Source organism: Myxocyprinus asiaticus, chromosome 38 (genome assembly GCF_019703515.2).
Source record: "Myxocyprinus asiaticus isolate MX2 ecotype Aquarium Trade chromosome 38, UBuf_Myxa_2, whole genome shotgun sequence".
NCBI classification, from domain to species: domain Eukaryota; kingdom Metazoa; phylum Chordata; class Actinopteri; order Cypriniformes; family Catostomidae; genus Myxocyprinus; species Myxocyprinus asiaticus.
Window position 1 is genome coordinate 35,267,931 of NC_059381.1, and position 20,453 is coordinate 35,288,383.

Consider the following 20,453-nt stretch of genomic DNA (forward strand, 5'->3'; position numbering starts at 1 on the left):
TAGTCATTTTAAAGTGAAAATGCATCCTCGGAACCACGGTCATCATTGTTAATATGAACGCGATTACCTCTTGGTTTCCATGGGACCAGAACACGTGTCTAGGAGATTACCTGCGCAACATGCTGTTATGCTGCTATCGGAATTATCCTACTTCCCACTTCTGATTTCATAATTACGAGCACATCACGTTCAAGTGCTTTGTTGTTGGAAACATGGAGGACGCCGGATTCTTTCATTCATATTTCTTGAGGAACTCTTATTTTGACACCGTAATACATGCTAGCCAAGTGGCTTACGATGATGGAATTTTGGTCTTATACATGCTATTTTTTCTGTGTAAAAATGTACAATAAGCATCAAAACAGTTACTGATATACGTCAGTGTATATGACTGAAACGGGAAGCGATAATATGGTAGCTGCATTTAGAAAAATTAATAAAACCAACTTCACTATTGAAACTATAATCTCCTCCTCCATGTTGAATGTTTATGTCTCCTCCCAACTCAGAAACTCGAGTAACGAATTTATCTCAGAGTTCCCCAGTCATAATTATGACTTGAGGGGGCATTCATGTACAACTCCCAAGTAGCAAATTCATATTTAAAATAATTCCGATAGCACGTGAAGGCAGCATTAGTAGCGCCAGAGAGAGAAAAAAAAAAAGAATTCTTTGTTGCTATATAAAAGCTTACATTGCAAAACGTGATGATAAAAAAAGTATATAGTGCATTCATATACTGCATCAACATGTTTTTATATGGTAAACCACTGCCTCCAGTGGCCGAAGCTGGAAGTGTTGTTGAAGTGAAATTTCCAAAGAGTGGCGACAAAAGCGAGTTGTATTTTTAGTTGTAAATAATGTAACACAGTCAACAGAAATGCATATTTTATTTTATGTACTCTACACCCTAACCCAAACCCTAACCCTAAAAATGTCATTTTAGAGCGAAAATGCAACCTTCGAATGATACTCACCATTATGTGAACACGATTACTTTCTGGTTTCCACTGGACCTGAACATGTGTCTCTGAGATTGCTCGTCCGTAGCGCCACAGGGAAAAGCAAACACTTTTGAATTGATGCAAATATGTCTGATGGGAATGCTGCTTGTTAGTAATTCAGCAGTATAAGGTCGATTCAGGGTACATGAACATTCGGAAGCAGCATGTCGATTGTGTTACTGTGGCAGCAAAAAATGTCAGTATTCAAGGGCATGATAGAGTTCACTTAAAATACCTTTCTTTGTGTTATTATTCAGGTAGCTAGATATAAACATGTCGACTTTAACTAACTGTAACTAACTTACTAGCAAGATTCTCTTTGAGCTGTGCGCCGACATGAAAAGAAAGACAAAGCCTGAAAGAGAAAACTGACCATTAAAGTTTACGCTAATGTACGCGTAACTTGCACAATGAAGAGAAGGCAGAGTTTGTTTTGGGCATAACAACAGACCATCAGCTTTTAAACTCTTTCAGCTTAAGCTTTAAAGGAATATTCTGGGTTCAATACAAGTTAAGCTCAATCGACAGTATTTGTGGCATTATGTTGATTACCACAGAAAATACATTCGACTCATCTCTCCATTTCTTGAAATAAAGCAAAAATCAAGGTTTTTGCTTTGGGGGTTAGAGCATTACAATACGTAAACATAATTTGTGTTAACATGATTTTAGTGTGATAATATCGCTTGCTAACTTTTTCTGTGTAATGTTATATTCAGTTTTACAACATTGTTATGACGACGTAATGCTGTAAACCCTAAAATGACGATTTAAGAACTTTACGGCACAAATAATACACAAGTTTTAACAGCAGAACTAATGTAAGTGCTTTTGTGAGATTATAATCGACATTATTTTTTGTGGTAATCAAATGCTGTTGATAAAGCTGTATTGAACCTGGAATATTCATTAAAGCTTCATCAGAAATCCAGTGATGTAAAATACTTTGTATCAGCTACTTGAGAATACTTTATACAATAAAAAAATAAAATAATAATTAAATAGAAAAACATTTGTTATACAAAATGTTTCAACTGCATACACAGTACTGTGCAAAAGTTTTAGGCACTTGTGAAAAATGTTGCATAGTGAGGATCTCTTCAAAAATAATGACATAAATAGTTTTCATTTATCACTTAATGTCATACAAAGGCCAGTAAACATAAAAAAGCTAAATCAATATTCGGTGTGACCACCTTAGCCTTTAAAACAGCACCAATTCTCCTAGGTACACCTGGATACAGTTTTTCTTGGTTGTTGGCAGATAGGATGTTTCAAGCTTCTTGGAGAATTCACCACAGTTCTTCTATCTATTTAGGCTGTCTCAACTGCTTCTGTCTCTACATGTAATCTCAGACTGACACGATGTTCAGTGGGGGACTTTGTGGGGGCCATGACATCTGTTGCAGGGCTCCCTGTTCTTCTATTCTAATCTTTTCTATTTGCAAAAGTAATGTTTGGGAGTCTAACATTTACATTTCCTATTGACACACTTGTGAAACATCTTATGTGCCTAAGACTTTTGCAGAATACTGTATATGTGGTTAAAAACAAAAGATGAACTAAATTAAAAGGCCAAAGTCCAAAAACATCACAAGCTGGCTTTAATGTATTACTTTTATTTTATTAACTCTTTTACATTATTTTTATTGTATTTATTTTATAATTATTTTATTAACTGTTTACAATAAAAGTAGGGCTGCACACTTAATCGAAATTGCAATATGACCTAAGATTATTAAACCGCAAAAGGCTACAGTTTAATTAAATAAATTAATAGTCGGCACACACAATTTTATGCCTTTTTATTCTAGAATTGATTGATCTTATCAGTGGGAACATGCAGATTTAAATGTTTATAATCAAATGTAAATCTATGGTTATCATAAATGTTCAAATCGCAATATTTAAAAAATATTCACAATATGATTTGTTGTCCAAACAAAATTAAAAGGTCTCTTACCGAATCATGTACACCTCATTGTTCCACGGATAAACATTGAGCACCGGGCCGATTCCGATCATGTGGTTGCAATGTTCACTGAGATTCTCGATATATTCATGTTTGATCGGCACACGAGAGAGCAGCTCAAAGTTCTCCGGGGTCTGCTGGAAGACCCTGTCTGCAGCGTGAAAGCCGTCAACCAGCAGAGTTCTGCCGCCCGTACCCTCATGCCTCAGACAGTGAAACACCTGGATGCTTATGCAAACATCAACAAAATAATGCAATAAAAAAAATCACTGTGTTTCTCTGTAGTTCATTTGTTCACAAGTGGACAATCATTCATCATTATCTGATAGAGCCACTCAGATTAAATAAACTGTAAACTAATGAACTCTATCTGACATTATTTGCATCCTTTGGCTTCTTTTAGCTATCAAGAACAAAATGCATTGCTTTTAACCCTCCTACGGTATTGAAAAAGGACAACTCCCTTTGGTATTTGCGGTCATTTTGACTGGAAGGGTCAGATGTGTAACCATTTTTTTGGATGATGATAATGATACAGTTTCTTTTTCCTTGAAGAACAATAAAATTATGCCTTTTGTTTGGAATTTTATGCTATTTTGATCTTATTTACATTATCATTAAAGTAAGTTTTTGCTCATTAAAAAAGTTTTACACATAAAGACATGAACAGCATTTTTTAGAAATATGTTGAAAATGATATACACTCACATAAGATGAAGACTCGGATCAGTCAAGTCATGTCAGAAATCCTATAAAAGCTGTTTAATTTTACATGGAGCGGGTCGCCCCCTCATGGGCGCTGCCATGTTAACAACACAAGACACTGCGTGGTCATCAATGGTACCAATAATGGTACGGTATTGATAAATAGGAGTGTGATCCACCAGACAGTCCAACCAGAATGAGTAAAACTGGAAAGATAAAACGTCCAAATGAGAAGTCCCTGCTGGAGTGACTAAACAGCTACGACCTGCAGCTCTCACGGCACGGATCACGGACAAGCAGCACAACATCAAACGCCAAGCGTGAGCAGCACATTGCGTTTTCAGCCGGCCGAAAGCTTGCAAGTTGCGGCTGTCCAGTCACAGTCTGGTGCACAACAACATGTAAAAATTTGTTTGGATTGGATAGAAGAATGTCCATTATAGATGTGTGCAATATGAGACGGATAAAAACACAGACTTAAAGTAACAAAACAGAGGATAAACAAACGGAGGGACGATGGGTGTCAGTATAGAGTCCAAAACCGCAAGTACTTCTGGGACTGATGGGATGAGAAAGAGCCAGCTAAATCCTTGCTAAAATCTTACTTAGTGCACCTTTAATTTGCATATACAAATAAGCAAATATATAAAAAAAAAAAAAAAAAACATTTTTCAGAACCTACACTTCTATAAGTTGAAACATGAAGAAAATATGAAAATGTGCCATAAATTGGAGGCAGATTGGTGCCATCTGTTGAACAAAATATAAATAACATGACTTGAAAGCCATGTCATGCCACTAACATACAGCTGGCTGTAGCCACCTACTGTGTAGTCTGATGGATTGTTGTAACCTTATTTTATATTTTATCACAAGATATGTATTTGGATATATATTCAGACATTATCAAACTATAAGTTTAACATTTTAAAATTTATTTGAAGTGTCAGTTTTTGCAGTTAATGTGATTATGCTTGCAATCAAATCTGACCAAGGTGTTACAAAGACGCAGAATAAGCATTTTTCTACCAATAATTTATTTCAAATATAAAAATGTAATAACTCAAAGTAAATGCATAATAATGTCAAGAAAATGAACATCAAGAAACAGAAATGAGCTGCAAAATTCTGAAAATTCAATTAGAGTATAAAAGAATAACCAGAGTAAAAATTTTGCAATTTCAAACTTTCTATAGTAAAAATGCATTTTGCAAACATGTGTGTTTGTGTGTGTGTATGTGTGAGTGTGTCAGATTGCTGTCATCAGCTAGAAAACAACAAATGACTTGTAATGCCAACAATTACCAAAAGATGTCTGTAGAGCTCCACTTATTGATGCCCTGGTTCTGTGTGTGTGTGTGTGTGTGTGTGTGTGTGTGTGTGTGTGTGTTCTGCATTGTGAGTGTGTTATCGTCTCACCCCTTCTTTTCTGAATGTGTGTGTTTAGCATTATGACTGATTTATTGTTTGTTTTTTTTAACAAATGTAAAAAAAAAAAAAAAAAAGGCTCTGTGTTATAGTCTCACCAGTTCATTTTTGTGTGTGTGAAACAAGGGCGTCACCTGTTTTAAAAAGTGGTGGGGACAGTTGTTTTTTTTTTTTTTTGTGATGTCACTAAACTCATGAAAATTAATTAGGTTATGCAAAGATAATTTCAAATAATATTTTAATGCAAATAAATCTTTTAATAAACCAATTGGAAACTCCTGCCCAAGAACTGGCAATATTTCTTCTGCATTAAAACACTTACCTGACAGAAGCTTTTTAAAACTGGTGGACACAAACTGGCTTAGGCAAAAAGTAGTAGGGACACCTGTCCCACCCATAAATGATGCCTCTGGTGTGTAAGTGTGTTTGTGTGTGAGTGGGTGTGTATGTTTTGCACTAAGGATGTTTTAGAGTCTCACCCTGTAATTTCTGTCTGTTTTTTTCCCTGCATTGTGGCTGATATGATTGTATTTGACAGATAAAAAAAATGCTCTGTTTTTGGTCTTTCCTATTCATTTTCAATAGTCGGTCAATTTTGACTGCAAATACCAAAGGTGTCGCTTTCTTTTTTTTATGACCACTTAAGACTTTTTGAATCAAGCCTAGTTTTTTTTTTGTCTGTTCAGATGGCAAATGTCCTGTTCAGGAAATGTCACCAAGTCTTGTACAGCTCAGATAAAGGAAACAATTTGTATTAAATGAAGAAAATGTATTTCGGTCAAAAATGACCAAATACCATAGGAGGAATACCATAGGAGGGTTAAAGCCTCAGTGCAATGGGATCTAAAACCCTGATGCCAAAAGTGACCATTGCACGTCTGCACACATTCAAGATGCCCATCTTCAGCATTTAATAATATGAACAGCCTTGATATGGACATTACAATTTACTAGCATTGTCATTTGGAAGTCTTACTAACTGCACTACAATTATAAAGAATGGTTAAAGGGGTCATATCACATATGTTTTCCCTGAGGTTGACAATGTTAGTCAAATTTTCTTGTGCCAAAAACAGTCATATTGTAATTTAGTTTATCCTGATCATTTTCCACCCTCTTCCTGACTACGTTTAGTTTATAAATGGCTAAGTAAAGCCAAACTGATTATGGTGTTTACCCGCAGGGTTCTTGAAAGTATGACGTATCGGTGTGGCGGTCCAGTGCCAGCTTTGTATAGGCTGTGTCTCCACGAGAGAAATCTGAAGTGAAATTCCACATCCGCCCGTACATGGTCTCCCTAGAAACAAAGAGTTGCCTTGCTTAAGTAATCTTAATCAACGCAATAGAGACTGCTTTCAGAAGGACTAGGAGGATAAATAGACTTGTCACATTTGTTTTTGTCTAGATATATTCAAAACCTCTAAAAACGACTGCATCTGGGCTCTTCCCTTGCATTGCCTGCAGTACCAACTCTAGCCAACTCTTTACACTGCAAGAGTTCTCTGTTTTTCTCGAAATTAACATTAGAAATGGCAAGGGATTGGTGGTCCTAAACATCATTTTGCTCTTGAAACCCCTTTAATCCCATTGACTAAAGTTTTGTTTCATTAAAGAGCTTTAGATATATTTTGTACAAAGTTATCAACTATAAATGAAAGTGCAGACTGTCTTGTATTCAAGTAAATATTTTACATGGGTGGTGTAAATAGTCACATGACCAGAGCCATTTAATTCCAGCTTCAAAGCTCCATAAAAAGAAGCAAGAAAACACTAGGGATGCACGATATATCGGCGGCCAGTATATTATTGGCCGATAACCTGGAAAATCAAAATATTATCATGCCGATATTTTCGCCGATAATTTGTTACGGTTTATTTGCTTGCGGCTGAGAATCTCTGACTGTCTGTGTGAGTGAGAGACAAGCTCATGTCACTCTGTGAGGATTATTTCAACATCTTTGCACCTTGTTACATAGTTTTGGGGCTGGTTTTAGTCATCTGCTGTAAGTAACGACATGCCATTTTCCATATTCTGTTTGTTTCATGAGGCAATAAATGAAAACTCAGACAAAAACATTTATTCATGCTACTTGGGGGCGATCATTTTCTAGTATTACTTCATAAAACAAACAGAATGTGGGAAATAGCACATTGTTACTAACAGAACAGCATTGCGATTAAAGCAAGCCCAAACACAACCTAAAACGGTGCATTTATCTTGAAATAATTCTCACAAAGTGCCTTGAGATGGCTAAAAACACTAGTTTGTGAGTGAAACTAATGTGCTTGTTGTATTTTACGAGTTGAGACTTTTCTAACATTATGACTCATGACCAGAAGTTGCGTTAACCGAAAATTATCCATCATTTACCGATTTTTTGAAACATTGACGGATAATTCCAAATGCTGTCAATCATTTTGAAAGATAAAAAAAAAAAAAAAAAAGAAAAGAATTTTAACCTAGTGCATGAGTGCATTTTGACTTCACTATCTCTTTCACGCACACTCCCGCTGTGTGTTTGAGCCCTGTTTATTGCCAGGTATTAAGATGTGTATTTAGAGGCGCCATCACCATTAACACCTGGTAATATGTTTTGGCAAATTGTGTTTGGATTTAGAGGAAAGTGACTCTGAATTAATGACTGCATACATCAATCATTACGTTAGTGTATTACTGAATGATTAGTGTTTTATTTTATTGTAATAAAGTGCAAAAGTCTAATAACAAAATGAAAGTGCAAAAAAACGACATGTCGTTTCTGCAAACTTGCATTTAATCTAAGCACAATCATGATGTTTAGAGAAGAATTGTCAGTTATTTTAGTAAAGTAACTGAATTAGAGCCTATAATTTCTACTATATTAAAAATAATAATAATAATACATTTGAGAGTAAAACCCTGGGGCTTTTATTTTGGTGGAACACTCAAGGAAGACCTTTGACTTTGATTCTGTGGCTGAGTTCAGAATGGCATACTACTCTGCCATATTAGTATGGTATTATGCAAATCCGAACTCAGCCTGTGTGACGGTCACAGTAGTTTAATTCACTTCTCATTCAAAATCTGGTGAAATGCTCAGCCACTGTCATTCTCAATGCATGCTGAACAGCAAAAACAGCAGTGGATGACTGTGTGACAACAAAGCGGCACTCATTCATTCTGAAGCACTGCGCAGGTAAACTATATATTTACTTATTCAAGGAATAGTTCACCCAAAAATGAAAATTCTCTCATTATTCACTTACCCTGATGCCATCCCAGATGTGTTTGACTGTCTTTCTTCAGCAGAACACAAATGAAGATTTTTAGAAGATAGAGGTCTGTCAGAAGTACACAGGTGCCAGCACTTCCAGACGGTCCAAAAGTCATATTTAGACAGCAAAAAATTAATCCACACGACTCCAGTCAATCGGTGAATGTCTTCTGAAGCGAATCAATAGGTTTATGTAAGAAATAAGTTGATAATAAAAACGTTTTTAACTTTAAATCGGTGCTTCCATCCAGGGCTCTGATGCGGTTTGAAATGGCCGAACTCTCGTGTGATGTTAGTTCTTCTGTTGTAAATAAGCGGCGCTAAACTCGCCGACGTGCTTACGTCACACTTCACGTCAACCGCTGCCAGGAAGCACTTTAAAAAAGGGGGGGGGGGGGGTTTCTCCCCTTTTCTCCACAATTTTGGCATGCCCAATTCCCAATGCGCTCTAAGTCCTCGTGGTGGTGTAGTGACTCGCCTCAACCCGGGTGGCGGAGGACGAATCTCAGTTGCCTCCGCATCTGAGAGAGTCAATCCACGCATCTTATCACCTGGCTTGTTGAGCGTGTTACTGCGGACACGTAGCGCTTGTTGAGGCTCACGATATTCTACAAGGCATCCACGCACAACTCACCACATGCCCCACCGAGAGCGAGAACCACATTATAGCGACCACGAGGAGGTTAACCCAACCCACCCTAGCAACCGGGCCAATTGGTTGCTTAGGAAGCCTGACTGATGTCACTCAGCACACCCTGGATCCGAACTTGTGACTCCAGGTGTGGTAGTCAGCGTCTTTACTTGCTGAGCTACCCAGGCCCCCCCAGGAAGTGCTTTTTAAAAGTTAATAACGTATTATTTATTTATTTTTTACACAAATGTATCAATTTGCTTCAGAAGACATTCATTGATCGACTGGAGTCATGTGGATTACTTCATTGCTGCCTAAATATGACTTCTGGATCGTCAAAGTGCTGGCACCCATGTACTTCCATTATAAGGACCTGACAGAGCTCTATCTTCTTCTAAATATCTTCATTTGTGTTCTGCTGAAGACAGACAGTCATACACATCTGGGATGGCATCAGGGTAAGTGAATAATGAGAGAATTTTCATTTTTGGGTGAACTATTCCTTTAAGTTACCTTATTGTTTAGAATTACAGTCTCTATTGGGTCTTATTGATCAACTGAGGAAAATTTTACTCTGTTTTCCAATGATTACAATTATGACTAGGAATAAAGCTTCTTTGTGCTCTCTTGAGTGGGAATATTTGGGATTAAATGAGTAAATAACACACTGGATGTGTACTGCATGAAAACTTCCCTTAAAAAACTAGACAAGAAAAGAAAGGGCACAGTCTGACTAATTATTGCTCCAGCACTGGCTCATTAGTCATCATTGGCAATGCCAAAAGAATTCAAGTGCCTTACAAAAGGCGCCTAGCGAGCAACACACTTGAGAAACAAGAACTGACTTGACTTTGTGCATTTTAAGTAGCAACTGCACTAAATAATTAGTCTACAGTATTTTAAAGGAATAGTTCACCAAAAAAAATTCTGTCATCATTTACTCAAACTTATGTCATTCCAAACCTGTAAGGTTTGCTTACTTCCATAGAAAACAAAAGGTCAAATTTAGCAGAATGTTCACACAACTCTTTTCCACACAATGGAAGTGAATGGAGACTGAAAAAATTACCATGAAAGTAATTCGTTTATAACTCAAAAACTGTAAACACTGTGTCTCTGTGGCACTATGAAAATTAATCTGTTTTTTTTAAGCAAACCGCTTAGAGCCACCCGAACAAAGTTACTCAACCAATGGCGTGAGTTGGAGGTGGGACTATCTGTTTATCAGGTATTTGATGGGAGAGTTGTCTGGACTGTTTGAACAACTGCAGGTGAGGGGCGTATTCAGAAAGCTGTATTGAAAACACTGTTTAGTTTTGCAATTCAGTTCGTTAGCGCTAGTGTTGCAGAAATTACATACGTCAGCTTTAAGATTAAGTTTAGCAGTATGCTAAATGTTTGTGTTCCACTGAAGAAAGTTACACCGGTTTGGAATGACATAAGGGTGTGTAAATGATGACAGAATTGAAATTTTTGGGAGAAATATTTCTTTAAAGAAACAATCAGAAGAGGTTTGGAGGATATTTTTAATGAATGTAAGAGCATCAATACACTAGCTCTGACCTGATGAGGCTCACTCTTTGGCTTGCTCTTTCTGTAGCTTCCAGGGTCGCTGGGACACCTTCAACAAAGGCAATTCCATAAAGCAGGAAGTTGTTGAGGAAGTTCTTTAGCTCTTCGTCACAGCTCATGAACTTGTCCCAGCTGGCAGAGGGCACCTTAGCGTTGGTGTAGATATTTTCGTTCCACAGGATACGAGGTTGTACCGAACTTCTCTTCTGGCCCTCATAGCTGTTCTGAGCCAGCCAAGCTAGTTTGTAGCGTGTTACATGACCATCTGGCCCTGGAAATGGGAAACACAAAAAACACGGAAATTACTTAATTAAGAGATAACAAATAGGAAAGATGATACATGCAACAAAAGATTCAGATTTCATCACTTCACATTAACAATGGTGAGTACGTTTCGAAGGTTGCTTTTTCACGCATATGTAAATAAACCAACAATATAACAAAAAATAGTGCAGACAGAGCGACAGAACGCATCCTGTGAGAACAGGACAGACTGACGAAGTCAATTGCAAAATGAATTACTGTTGACTGTAGTCTTATGTTCAATGATATTGGAATAAAACAAACAATATATTGACTTATTCATTTGGAATTCGTCAGATTGCAAAAAGTCTCTATATGACAGGCGGTAGGATGGGAAGGGGTTGAAAAATAAGAGGGCTTGGTGACATCAGTCAGAAAGGAAAGTCATTTTAGAGGCGTAGCAATTTATAAAATTTTTATGAAAGATTATGAATAGGGCTGGGTACCGATACAGATTTTCCCTATACGGTTCCGATTCATATGGGTATATTTCAAGTCCATTTTTCTTACACATGAAAGAAATTCTCTCTCAGCTAATGCTGTTGATTATACTGGGGACCTTCTAACAAGGTACAGTACATTACAAAAATGTAAATTTCACAAAATTAAACTTCATCAACTCTGCGGACCCTCTGGAGGGCCCAAAAGGGGACACTATATCGTGAAAAAAGCTTACGCTCAAAATACATAAGTCAGGCATATGGGGTATCGTTTGAAACCTTAGAATCTGAACTTTTCATAGATAACCATCACTTCTGCAATTATGTTACATAAAATAACAAAATAAGCCCTGAAAACATTCACGTCACAAATTAGCGCCACCTAGAGGTCATGTGGTAGAAATACTGATATGAATATAAAAGTCTTTCAAATAGCACTTAAATAGAAATCATATATCAAATGAAAGCTCTTGTTCTCAGGAATGTGACTGTACCATTTATTTTGTTGCCCTAATATCACAGTTCGAAAGATTTTCAAAAGAATCACAAAGTGAAATATGATATCTGTAAGACATCAAATACAAATGTCTCTTTTATGTGGCGATAACTGCTGCTAAGACCAAGTATCCAAAAACTGTATATCTGCCTTTACCTTAGGCATAATATTTTTTTTAAAAATCCCATTTTTTAATTGTCTGTGGGCTTGCTTGTGTAAATAATCCAATGTTATATCTTAGATGTCTAGGGTTCTGAACAAATGAGACCAATTTCTGGCAATTAGTCCACAGCATGGAACTTGATAGAAAAGAAATGCCTGGCCAGACTACAGAACAAGGAGGAAGAGTGCAAGTTACTACAGAAGCAGTGCAGGGCTAGCATCCGCCAGGACCATCAACGGTGGGCTGATGAGTAGGCTGCAGAAGCCGAGGCTGACCTCAGGTTAGGCCAATTTAAGGATGCCTTTGCCAACTTGCGAAGACTACGCTCTGCCATTCCTCATACATCATGCCCAATAGACACCAGTGATGGTCACCTCCTTACTGACAAAAATCTGAAGTTGGAGCAGTAGAAGGAATACATTGATGGCCACCTCCCGTAACAGGCCAACTCCAGCCCCACTCCACTCCACAGTGCTGGATGAATCGGTTGTAGATTTTAACATCATGCAGAACGACTCTGATGTAGAGCTGGGCAACACCATCAACTGTGACCCACCTACCCTTGAGGAGGTAATGGCTGCCATGCAGCGAACAAAGAATGGTAAAGCTCCAGGCATATGTTGCATCACTGAGGAGATGCTGAAGGCAGGTGGTTCTTCCTGTATAGACTGGCTGACTCAGATCTACCACAAGGTTTGGACTAGCAGGGAGATTCCTGAGGACTGGAAAAGAGGCATCATCCTCCCATTCTACAAAGGCAAAGGTAACCGCTGGAAGTGCAAAAACTATCGTAGTATCACTCTCCTCTCGGTGCCAGGGAAAATCTTCACCTCGTTACTCTTGTCAAGGGTCAAGAACCATCTATTGAGCAGACAACGAACAGAGCAAAGTGGCTTTACACCAGGCCGCTCCACACTATAAAGAATCTTTACCCTTAATCTGCTGACCCAGACCAGGAGAGAATTTCAGCAGCCGTTATGGATTGCATATGTTAACCTGAAAGCAGCCTTTGACTCAATGGACCGGGCCGCTCTGTGGAAACCGATCTTGTCCATCGGCTTTCCTTTAAAGGTCGTGGATTTGATGAGGGAACTATACACTAGACTTGCCACGATATCCTAATTTTCACACCGGTGCGGTGTTCATGTTCAAACTGACTGAACTCAAAACACCTCCTGAACTGAGATTGTCTGAGGTCATTTGCAGCATTCTCAAAGATGATACTATTCTTGCAAAACATTTTCAGAAGACTGAAACAAAGAAAGAGTGAGAACCCTTTACATCCACGAGACTGCACGCCTCCGAACAAACAGGGTGTCAGACATGCAGATAGATGGCTTTTCTGTCATCTGTTCTTAAAAATATAATAAAGTGTGTTTCTTCAAGCGCGTGTCTGTGTGTCTAACAGCATTTCTTGTGTCATTCCGAATCCGAGACGTCTTACTGTTACTCACTATACTTTTGACAGTGCGTGTACTTTGCTGCCTGTGTAATTTGATATGTTGGTAAAGAACATCTGGCTTTCAATGTGTTATTTAGGTTCATTTATCATAGGTCGCAAACTCTTAAATATGCATATATTCTTTATCTAAGGCTATTCTCTTCGTTAGGCTATTGTATTGATATTGGAAGTTCCATTCATAATGTTTCCCCCTTTTACCCTGTATAACATTTCACACCAGTGTTGTCCCTTGTACCGAGTAAAACCGGTAACACCGTACACCGTGGCAACCCTACTGTACACGAGCACCTTGTGTGCGGTACGGAACGACGGCCTGTTGTCCCACTGGTTTCCCATCAACGGCGAAGTTAGGCAAGACTGCAAGATTGCCCCCAACCTCTTCTTCCTCCCAATGGATCACATCATGGAAAGAACTGTCCACCGTGGTAACACAGGAGTAACTCTTGGCAATGAAACATTTACTGATCTGGACTTGCCAACGATGTTGCCCTCCTTGCGGAGACGCTGGGAGTCCTTGTCCTATCCTTGGAGATTCTGGATGAGGAGGCATGCCAGCTGGGACTGGAGGTCAACTGGAATAAAACCAAGATCCAGACAACTGTCCCATCAAATATCTACCCGTCATCTGTGCCTATTGCCCGAAACCAGGTGGAGGTCGGCGAGTCCTTCATTTACTTGGGCTCACTGACATACTATATAGGAAGCAGTGAACCCGAGGTCTCCAGGCGAATTGGCATAGCTCGCCAATGTTTACAGTCTACCAGTCCTGCTTTACGGAGCAGAAACATTGTCCATACAACAAACACTGAGATCTTCAGATGCACAGGAGAATGGCCGATTTCAAGATCTGTAGAAGGTGACTACAGTATTTTGGATATGTCACTCGATCAGCATCCAAAGAGGACCATGCACGAGCAATATGCACCATCATAAATGGTCTCCCAAAGACCTGGAAACGACCTGTGGGCAGACCGAGAACAACGTGGAAAGCTATTGAATCCGATCTTGCCCCACACAATTTCGGTCTTTTCACTGTCTGGAAGCGAGCTCAGAGAAGATAGAGCTGGCAGCGTACAATGAAAAAGCAACGCTCCTTTAGTGGGCATGCCGTATATGATGATGATATTTAAATGGTGAGCTTTTACGTATATTTGAGTGTGAAAAATTGCAGGAGACAGTCCAAAAATACGTTGAAGAGGTTAATCATACATTTTTCATCATTTTGGTTATATTTTAGCATCTTAAAAATTAACAAATTCATGTACTTCATCAATTAATATGATGTCTTGAAATTGCATTATATTGCATATATTTTTTGGATACATGTTTATTGTTTACATGCATCATTTGTATTATTCAAGTATTTACATTTATTTGTAGAACAAGTGCTAAAATGGTACTGTCTTTTTAAGAACAGAATCAGTTTAGAGAACTCTCACAGAAGTTGAGCACAGTTTTTTCTTTCTAATAATGTGCACTGATGAATCATTTATAATAAAACCTAGAATGTTTATTAAGAAAGTAAATAGGGTCGGCTACCACCCCTGGAGTTCGCTAGTTCGCTAGTTCGAATCCCAGGGCGTGCTGAGTGACTCCAGCCAGGTCTCCTAAGCAACCAAATTGGCCCGGTTGCTAGGGAGGGTAGAGTCACATGGGGTAACCTCCTCGTGGTCGCTATAATGTGGTTTGTTCTCGGTGGGGCGCATGGTGAATTGAGCGTGGTTGCCGCAGTGGATGGCGTGAAGCCTCCACACGCGCTATGTCTCCGTGGCAACGCGCTCAACAAGCCACGTGATAAGATGCGCGGGTTGACTGTCTCAGACACGGAGGCAACTGGGATTCGTCCTCCGCCACCCGGACTGAGGCGAATCACTATGCGACCACGAGGACTTAGAGCGCATTGGGAATTGGGCATTCCAAACTGGGAGAAAAAGGGGAAAAATCCCCCCCAAAAAAAAGAAAGTAAAAAGGGTCAATTGTAACTTCATAATACTGCAATAGTAAATATATGTTACTGTAATGTCAGTCTACAGTCTATCAAATGCTACTTAACATTTAAGATCTTCAATGGCTAATGCATCTTGAAATATGTAACCAATCTCTCTACACATTTTTGGGCCAAAGTACCACAGACACAAAAGCCATAACAGAGAGTGTGCAAAGCAGTTACTGTGTAACTACACCTCAAGGTAATAATATAGTCTTCTTTATAATGAATCTCACAGGTGGTCTGTCAGCTGTTTCCACTGAGTTTCGTAAGAGTCAAAGTACTGTCGTTCTCACAGACTCTTATCTTTACTTAGGAAAGAGATATCCATCTTTGTTTTGGGAGAGTGTTAAACTTATCTTAGCACAATAAGACCACAATCTGTGTGAAGAAGGTTCTATCCTTCGATTTCACACTGAAGCAATTACAACAATATCTTACAGAGAACTTCAGTGCACACTGAATGCATGTTATGTAAGAGTGAATTTTTTATGCGCTTTTGTTTTGTTTTTGCACAAGTATTTTTTGAAAACCAGGATGTTTACCGGGAAATGAGGACCAAGATTGAAATAAATGTGTGCCAACATAAGACCAAAAAAAAAAAAAAAAAAAAAAAAAAAAACATTAACTGAGTGTATTCCAGACACAGTCTCCAAGAAATAGTTGAAAAATTACAATTCTGTCATTATTTTCTCAACCTCATTTTGTTCCAAACCTGTATACTGTTATTTATTCTGTGAGAATTGTCCCGGCTCAACCTAGGCCTCTATGTGTGGAGTTTGCATGTTCTCCTCCAGGTGCTCTGGTTTCCCCCAAAGTCCAAAGACATGCACATCAAGTGAATTGGGAAATCTAAATTGGCCGTAGGTGTACGTGAGAGTGTTAATGTGTTTGTCTGTGTGAGTGAGCCATTTCTGTACTTGTTTATATATTTTAAATCAACGTTTTGAGTATGAGATACCAGCAAGGCTTGCAATTGGGTGATTCTGAGTCTGTCATAGTCAGACAAAAAACTGAACTCCCCTTCCGTTGTATGAGTTGGTAATACCCAACTAGTGTTGTGCAATCCCCTCAGAGCTCTTCTAGATCTCTGACCCCCTCTAGGGTAGACAGCGGTGTCACGTGGTACCTGTTACTTTTCTCAGCACTGGCCAGGATGGGCCAATCATAGTCGTTTACTGGACAAATATTTAAAAAAATGCTTTTATAGATAGACAGACAGACTGACAGATGGACAGATGGATAGATAAAGACAGGATATAGACGAGTTGTCCAGTATAGACAACTTGTGATGGTGCTTTTATTGTTTTTATTTTTTTGACATGGCCACTATGAACTTTTCTTGTATGGAAAAAAATCTACGTGAAGATTGTTTGACATTTTTCCTTTTGTGTTCCACAGAAAAAAATAACACCATGTAGGTCTAGAAACGTCATGAGGGTGAGTAAATGAGAATTTACATGATCTCTTTAATCCATATAGTGCACTCACATGTGAGGAAGAGGTAGTCTTCATCCACTCTGCTCTTTGAAGGTCTGATGTTCAGCTCAATGCTGGCAGTGTCCAGGTTACGCTGGTTCGTTTTCGAGTTGTAGCATGAAGCCGAGCGGCAGTGGTCTCTCAGCCACACATAGTCAAAGTGCATTACAAGACCACAATAGTTGAGCTCTGTGGATATACGTAAATTCATTTTATGACTGATGTGCAATTTAAAGCTTAGTGTGTGAAAATAATCACTGTCTTCAAACTGATTTCAGAAAATCCCTGTCTTCCATAGGTTGTAAAAACAGATAGTCCCGCCCTCAAACTCACACCATTGGTTGAGTCCATGTTGCTGTGTCAGGCTGGTGAGGATGCTCAACCAAACAGAGGACTGTTTTGAGCCATAGTGTCACACTTTTAGGTGAAATCTACCTACAAATAGCTTACTTTTAGTCGTCTCTGCACATTAAACTGGGATACAAGAAAAATTACACACATCAGCATTAATATCTGCGCGGGATCAACACTTTCAATAATCGTGCAATACTTAGGCTATATATGTGTATACGGGGTGTATATATGGTGCAATATTTCTAATGTTTCTATGAGTAGTTGATGTAACGTTAAAATTAGCTTTTTAGGTTATCATTTCTTGTAACACTTTACAATAAGCTTCTATTTGTTAACATTACTAAATGCATTAGGTATAATGAACTTACAATGAAAAGCATTAATTAATCTTGATTAAAGTTAATTACTGAAAACACAATTGTTCATTGTATAATTGTTCAATTTTTCATAGTAAGTTCATGTTAGTTCATAATGCAATAACTAATATTAACATATACAACTTTTTATTAATTAACATTAACTGCGATTATTAAGGACTGTAGAAGTATTGTTCGTTCATGTTAACTAATGAAGTTAACTAATGTTATCGAATACAACCTTATTGTAAAGTGTTATCAAATTTATATACAGAATATGTATAATATATATTTATGTGGGTCAATGATGTGACGGTAATGTTTTGTCCAGATCTATTAAATTATTCAAAAATACATTACAAATGCATTTCACAGAAAACAATTACTTGAATACACCTCTTCTATAATGAACATGCTTTTAATTAATGAATTCAAAGTTATTTCTATATTTTTCTGAGGCTTTAAGTAAATGTCTTGTGGTGTAACATTCTGGAGACAGTAAAAAAAAAAAGAAAAAGCTGAAATTCTTTATATAAAATTAATGCTGGTGAGTAGTGTAGCAGAATAATCTTTTATTATGATGTATTTATTATTAATTTTAAAATATTATTACATTTTGTCCAAACAAATCAAAGTCAGGTGGTGTAACCAACATGTAGGTAGACGTTTTGTTGTCAAAAAAAAAACAGAGAGGACCCATTTAGATTCAAAAGACAGTTTGTGAAGTAATTTTGTCTTATCATTAAATATCAATATTTTAATTAAGTAAACTCTCATGCATTCAAGGTGCAAATAAAGTATTTTAATACCTTTTAGTGGATGGTTACATCAAATGACATTTATACAGTCATTAAAACATTTTCATTCATAAATTGTAACCATCTTAGCAAAAGTAGTGGGAGAAATTAACTTTTAAAAGTACAAATATTCTGTGTAGTCTCTCAATTAATATGAACTCATTAAAGGTGCATGCACAATAATTATACAAGATTTAGAAAATGTTGTTTCAAATAGTTTACAATAAAGTATATATATTGCAGGACACAGCCAGCACTTCTTGAAATGTCATGTCAACCAAAATATCTAGCTTCTGATCTAGATTGTATAGATACAAAAATATTCTTTATACATTAAATTTTTATACATTTATACACATTTTAAATATTATTTTATCTTGGTAGTTCCACAAATTTCAGTGAAACATGTTATGACAATTTCAGTTTTGTAATGCAACTTCTGTCTGGGAATGCATGTGCATTGCAATTTAAGCTGCATGATAAAGGAGGACAGTGCTGAAACAACACGTTCTTGATGTAGTGGAGGAAATGTATCTCACCTAAGCAGTCATGCAGCAGTTGATAGTTGCATGAAGTTGCATGTGTTGAAGTGTGCTGCAATCTCTTGCTGTGTGCATGAGTGCCACTGGCTCCCAAGCACTCAAAGCCTTGTTTCCAGTGCACAGATCCTCGCAGTCTGTTTATCATTCGTGTTAAAGACATGATGATCTGCGAAGCGAGATCATTTTCTGTTAAACCCCCGTGCATAAAATCACATACATATGTTTTGATAATAACACACATAGTTACATTGCAATATAACCATGACTCATCTTGTTATAATAAATGTTATTACGTGTAGTACATCAGTCGACTCACATGCACGCTAGCCGAGTCCAACACTTGCGCCAACTGCGAAACTCCTGTGTATATAATCTTTAACATCAATCATTAAACTTCAGCTTCTTCCCCGCCATTGTGCTCCATCATGAGTTCATGCTGTGTACACGCAGGCGCTTTGGTCGTGTGTGAGTTTCAATGTGTGAAAATCCACGACTCCTACTATGTCGAAGGTGTCATACTTAATATTCATGAGCCAGGGCTACGCCATTGGAAGATTACAAATCAATGTAATCATAACTTAATTAATATTAAGAAACAAAACATTCGCCAATGGAAGGTTACCAGCAATATTTGCATTATCTAGTTAATATTAATAACCTAAGCCTTCACCATAGTAGGATTCGTGAAATCGGTTTACTCATAAACCATTGCATTCATAAACCATCACATTTTACTCATAAACCATTATGGCGGTGTGTTATGGCTCATTGCACAGTGATATCAGATAGTCATTGTCTGAATTATATATTCAAACGTAGGGGATTTTATTAATAATAGCAGCTAAATGGTTGATGGTTTTAGCTGGTTTAAGTTGGTCTCCCATCCTGGCCAGCTAAAAAGTGACCAAAATCCCCAAACAAGCCAACTGTTTTTTTGAGCAGGAAGATGATATAACGCAGAATTTAATAAAAATGGTATTGTGTGTGTGATGGTAGTGATATTTCATACTTTCTGGAGAAAAAAAAAAAAAGTTGGATGAGCCAAGGACTTGCTTAGCACTTAACTTGTAAATATAAAATACATTTTAATTGTTCTCAAATACTATTCTGTTTGGTAATGGCACCTCGTATACACCTTGTAGATCCTCCTTTAGCAGCAACAAACTACACCAAACATTTCCTGTAGCTTCTTATAGACTTGCACAACACTGAGGATGAATTTTGGACTGTTCGTCCCTACAAATCTGTTTCAGAGCTGGCCCTAGCCTTTTAGGGGCCCTTAGCAGATTTTCAAAATGGGGCCCTCCAATCTACAGGTACAGCTAACCAAACACACCCAACATCAATAATGCAAGCTTAAACTGTGCACATAAACAAGTCAGTTTCTTCAAAATTATAAAGCTTAAAAATGCAAAACTGTCAACTGCAGTTTATAAGCACATGCATAACTGCTTCAAAACTACAAAAATTAAAGACTATCATATTTTAATCTAGCCAAACACGATTGC

General features: G+C 37.7%; 1 protein-coding gene across 1 annotated transcript in view; it reads right to left on the minus strand.

The window, feature by feature from the left end:
* The window catches only part of LOC127429350 (trimethyllysine dioxygenase, mitochondrial-like), a 30,191-nt gene extending 10,797 nt beyond the window's left edge, over positions 1-19,394 (minus strand). Inside the window, exons 1-6 of the mRNA XM_051678333.1 lie at positions 19,262-19,394; positions 18,943-19,111; positions 16,909-17,085; positions 10,558-10,837; positions 6,287-6,406; positions 2,968-3,204 (exon numbers count right to left, since the gene is read on the minus strand). Coding sequence (XP_051534293.1) covers positions 2,968-3,204; positions 6,287-6,406; positions 10,558-10,837; positions 16,909-17,085; positions 18,943-19,111; positions 19,262-19,327 — 1,049 coding nt within the window. The 5' untranslated portion in view covers positions 19,328-19,394. The remainder of the gene's footprint in view (positions 1-2,967; positions 3,205-6,286; positions 6,407-10,557; positions 10,838-16,908; positions 17,086-18,942; positions 19,112-19,261) is intronic.
* Positions 19,395-20,453: the final 1,059 nt, after the last annotated feature.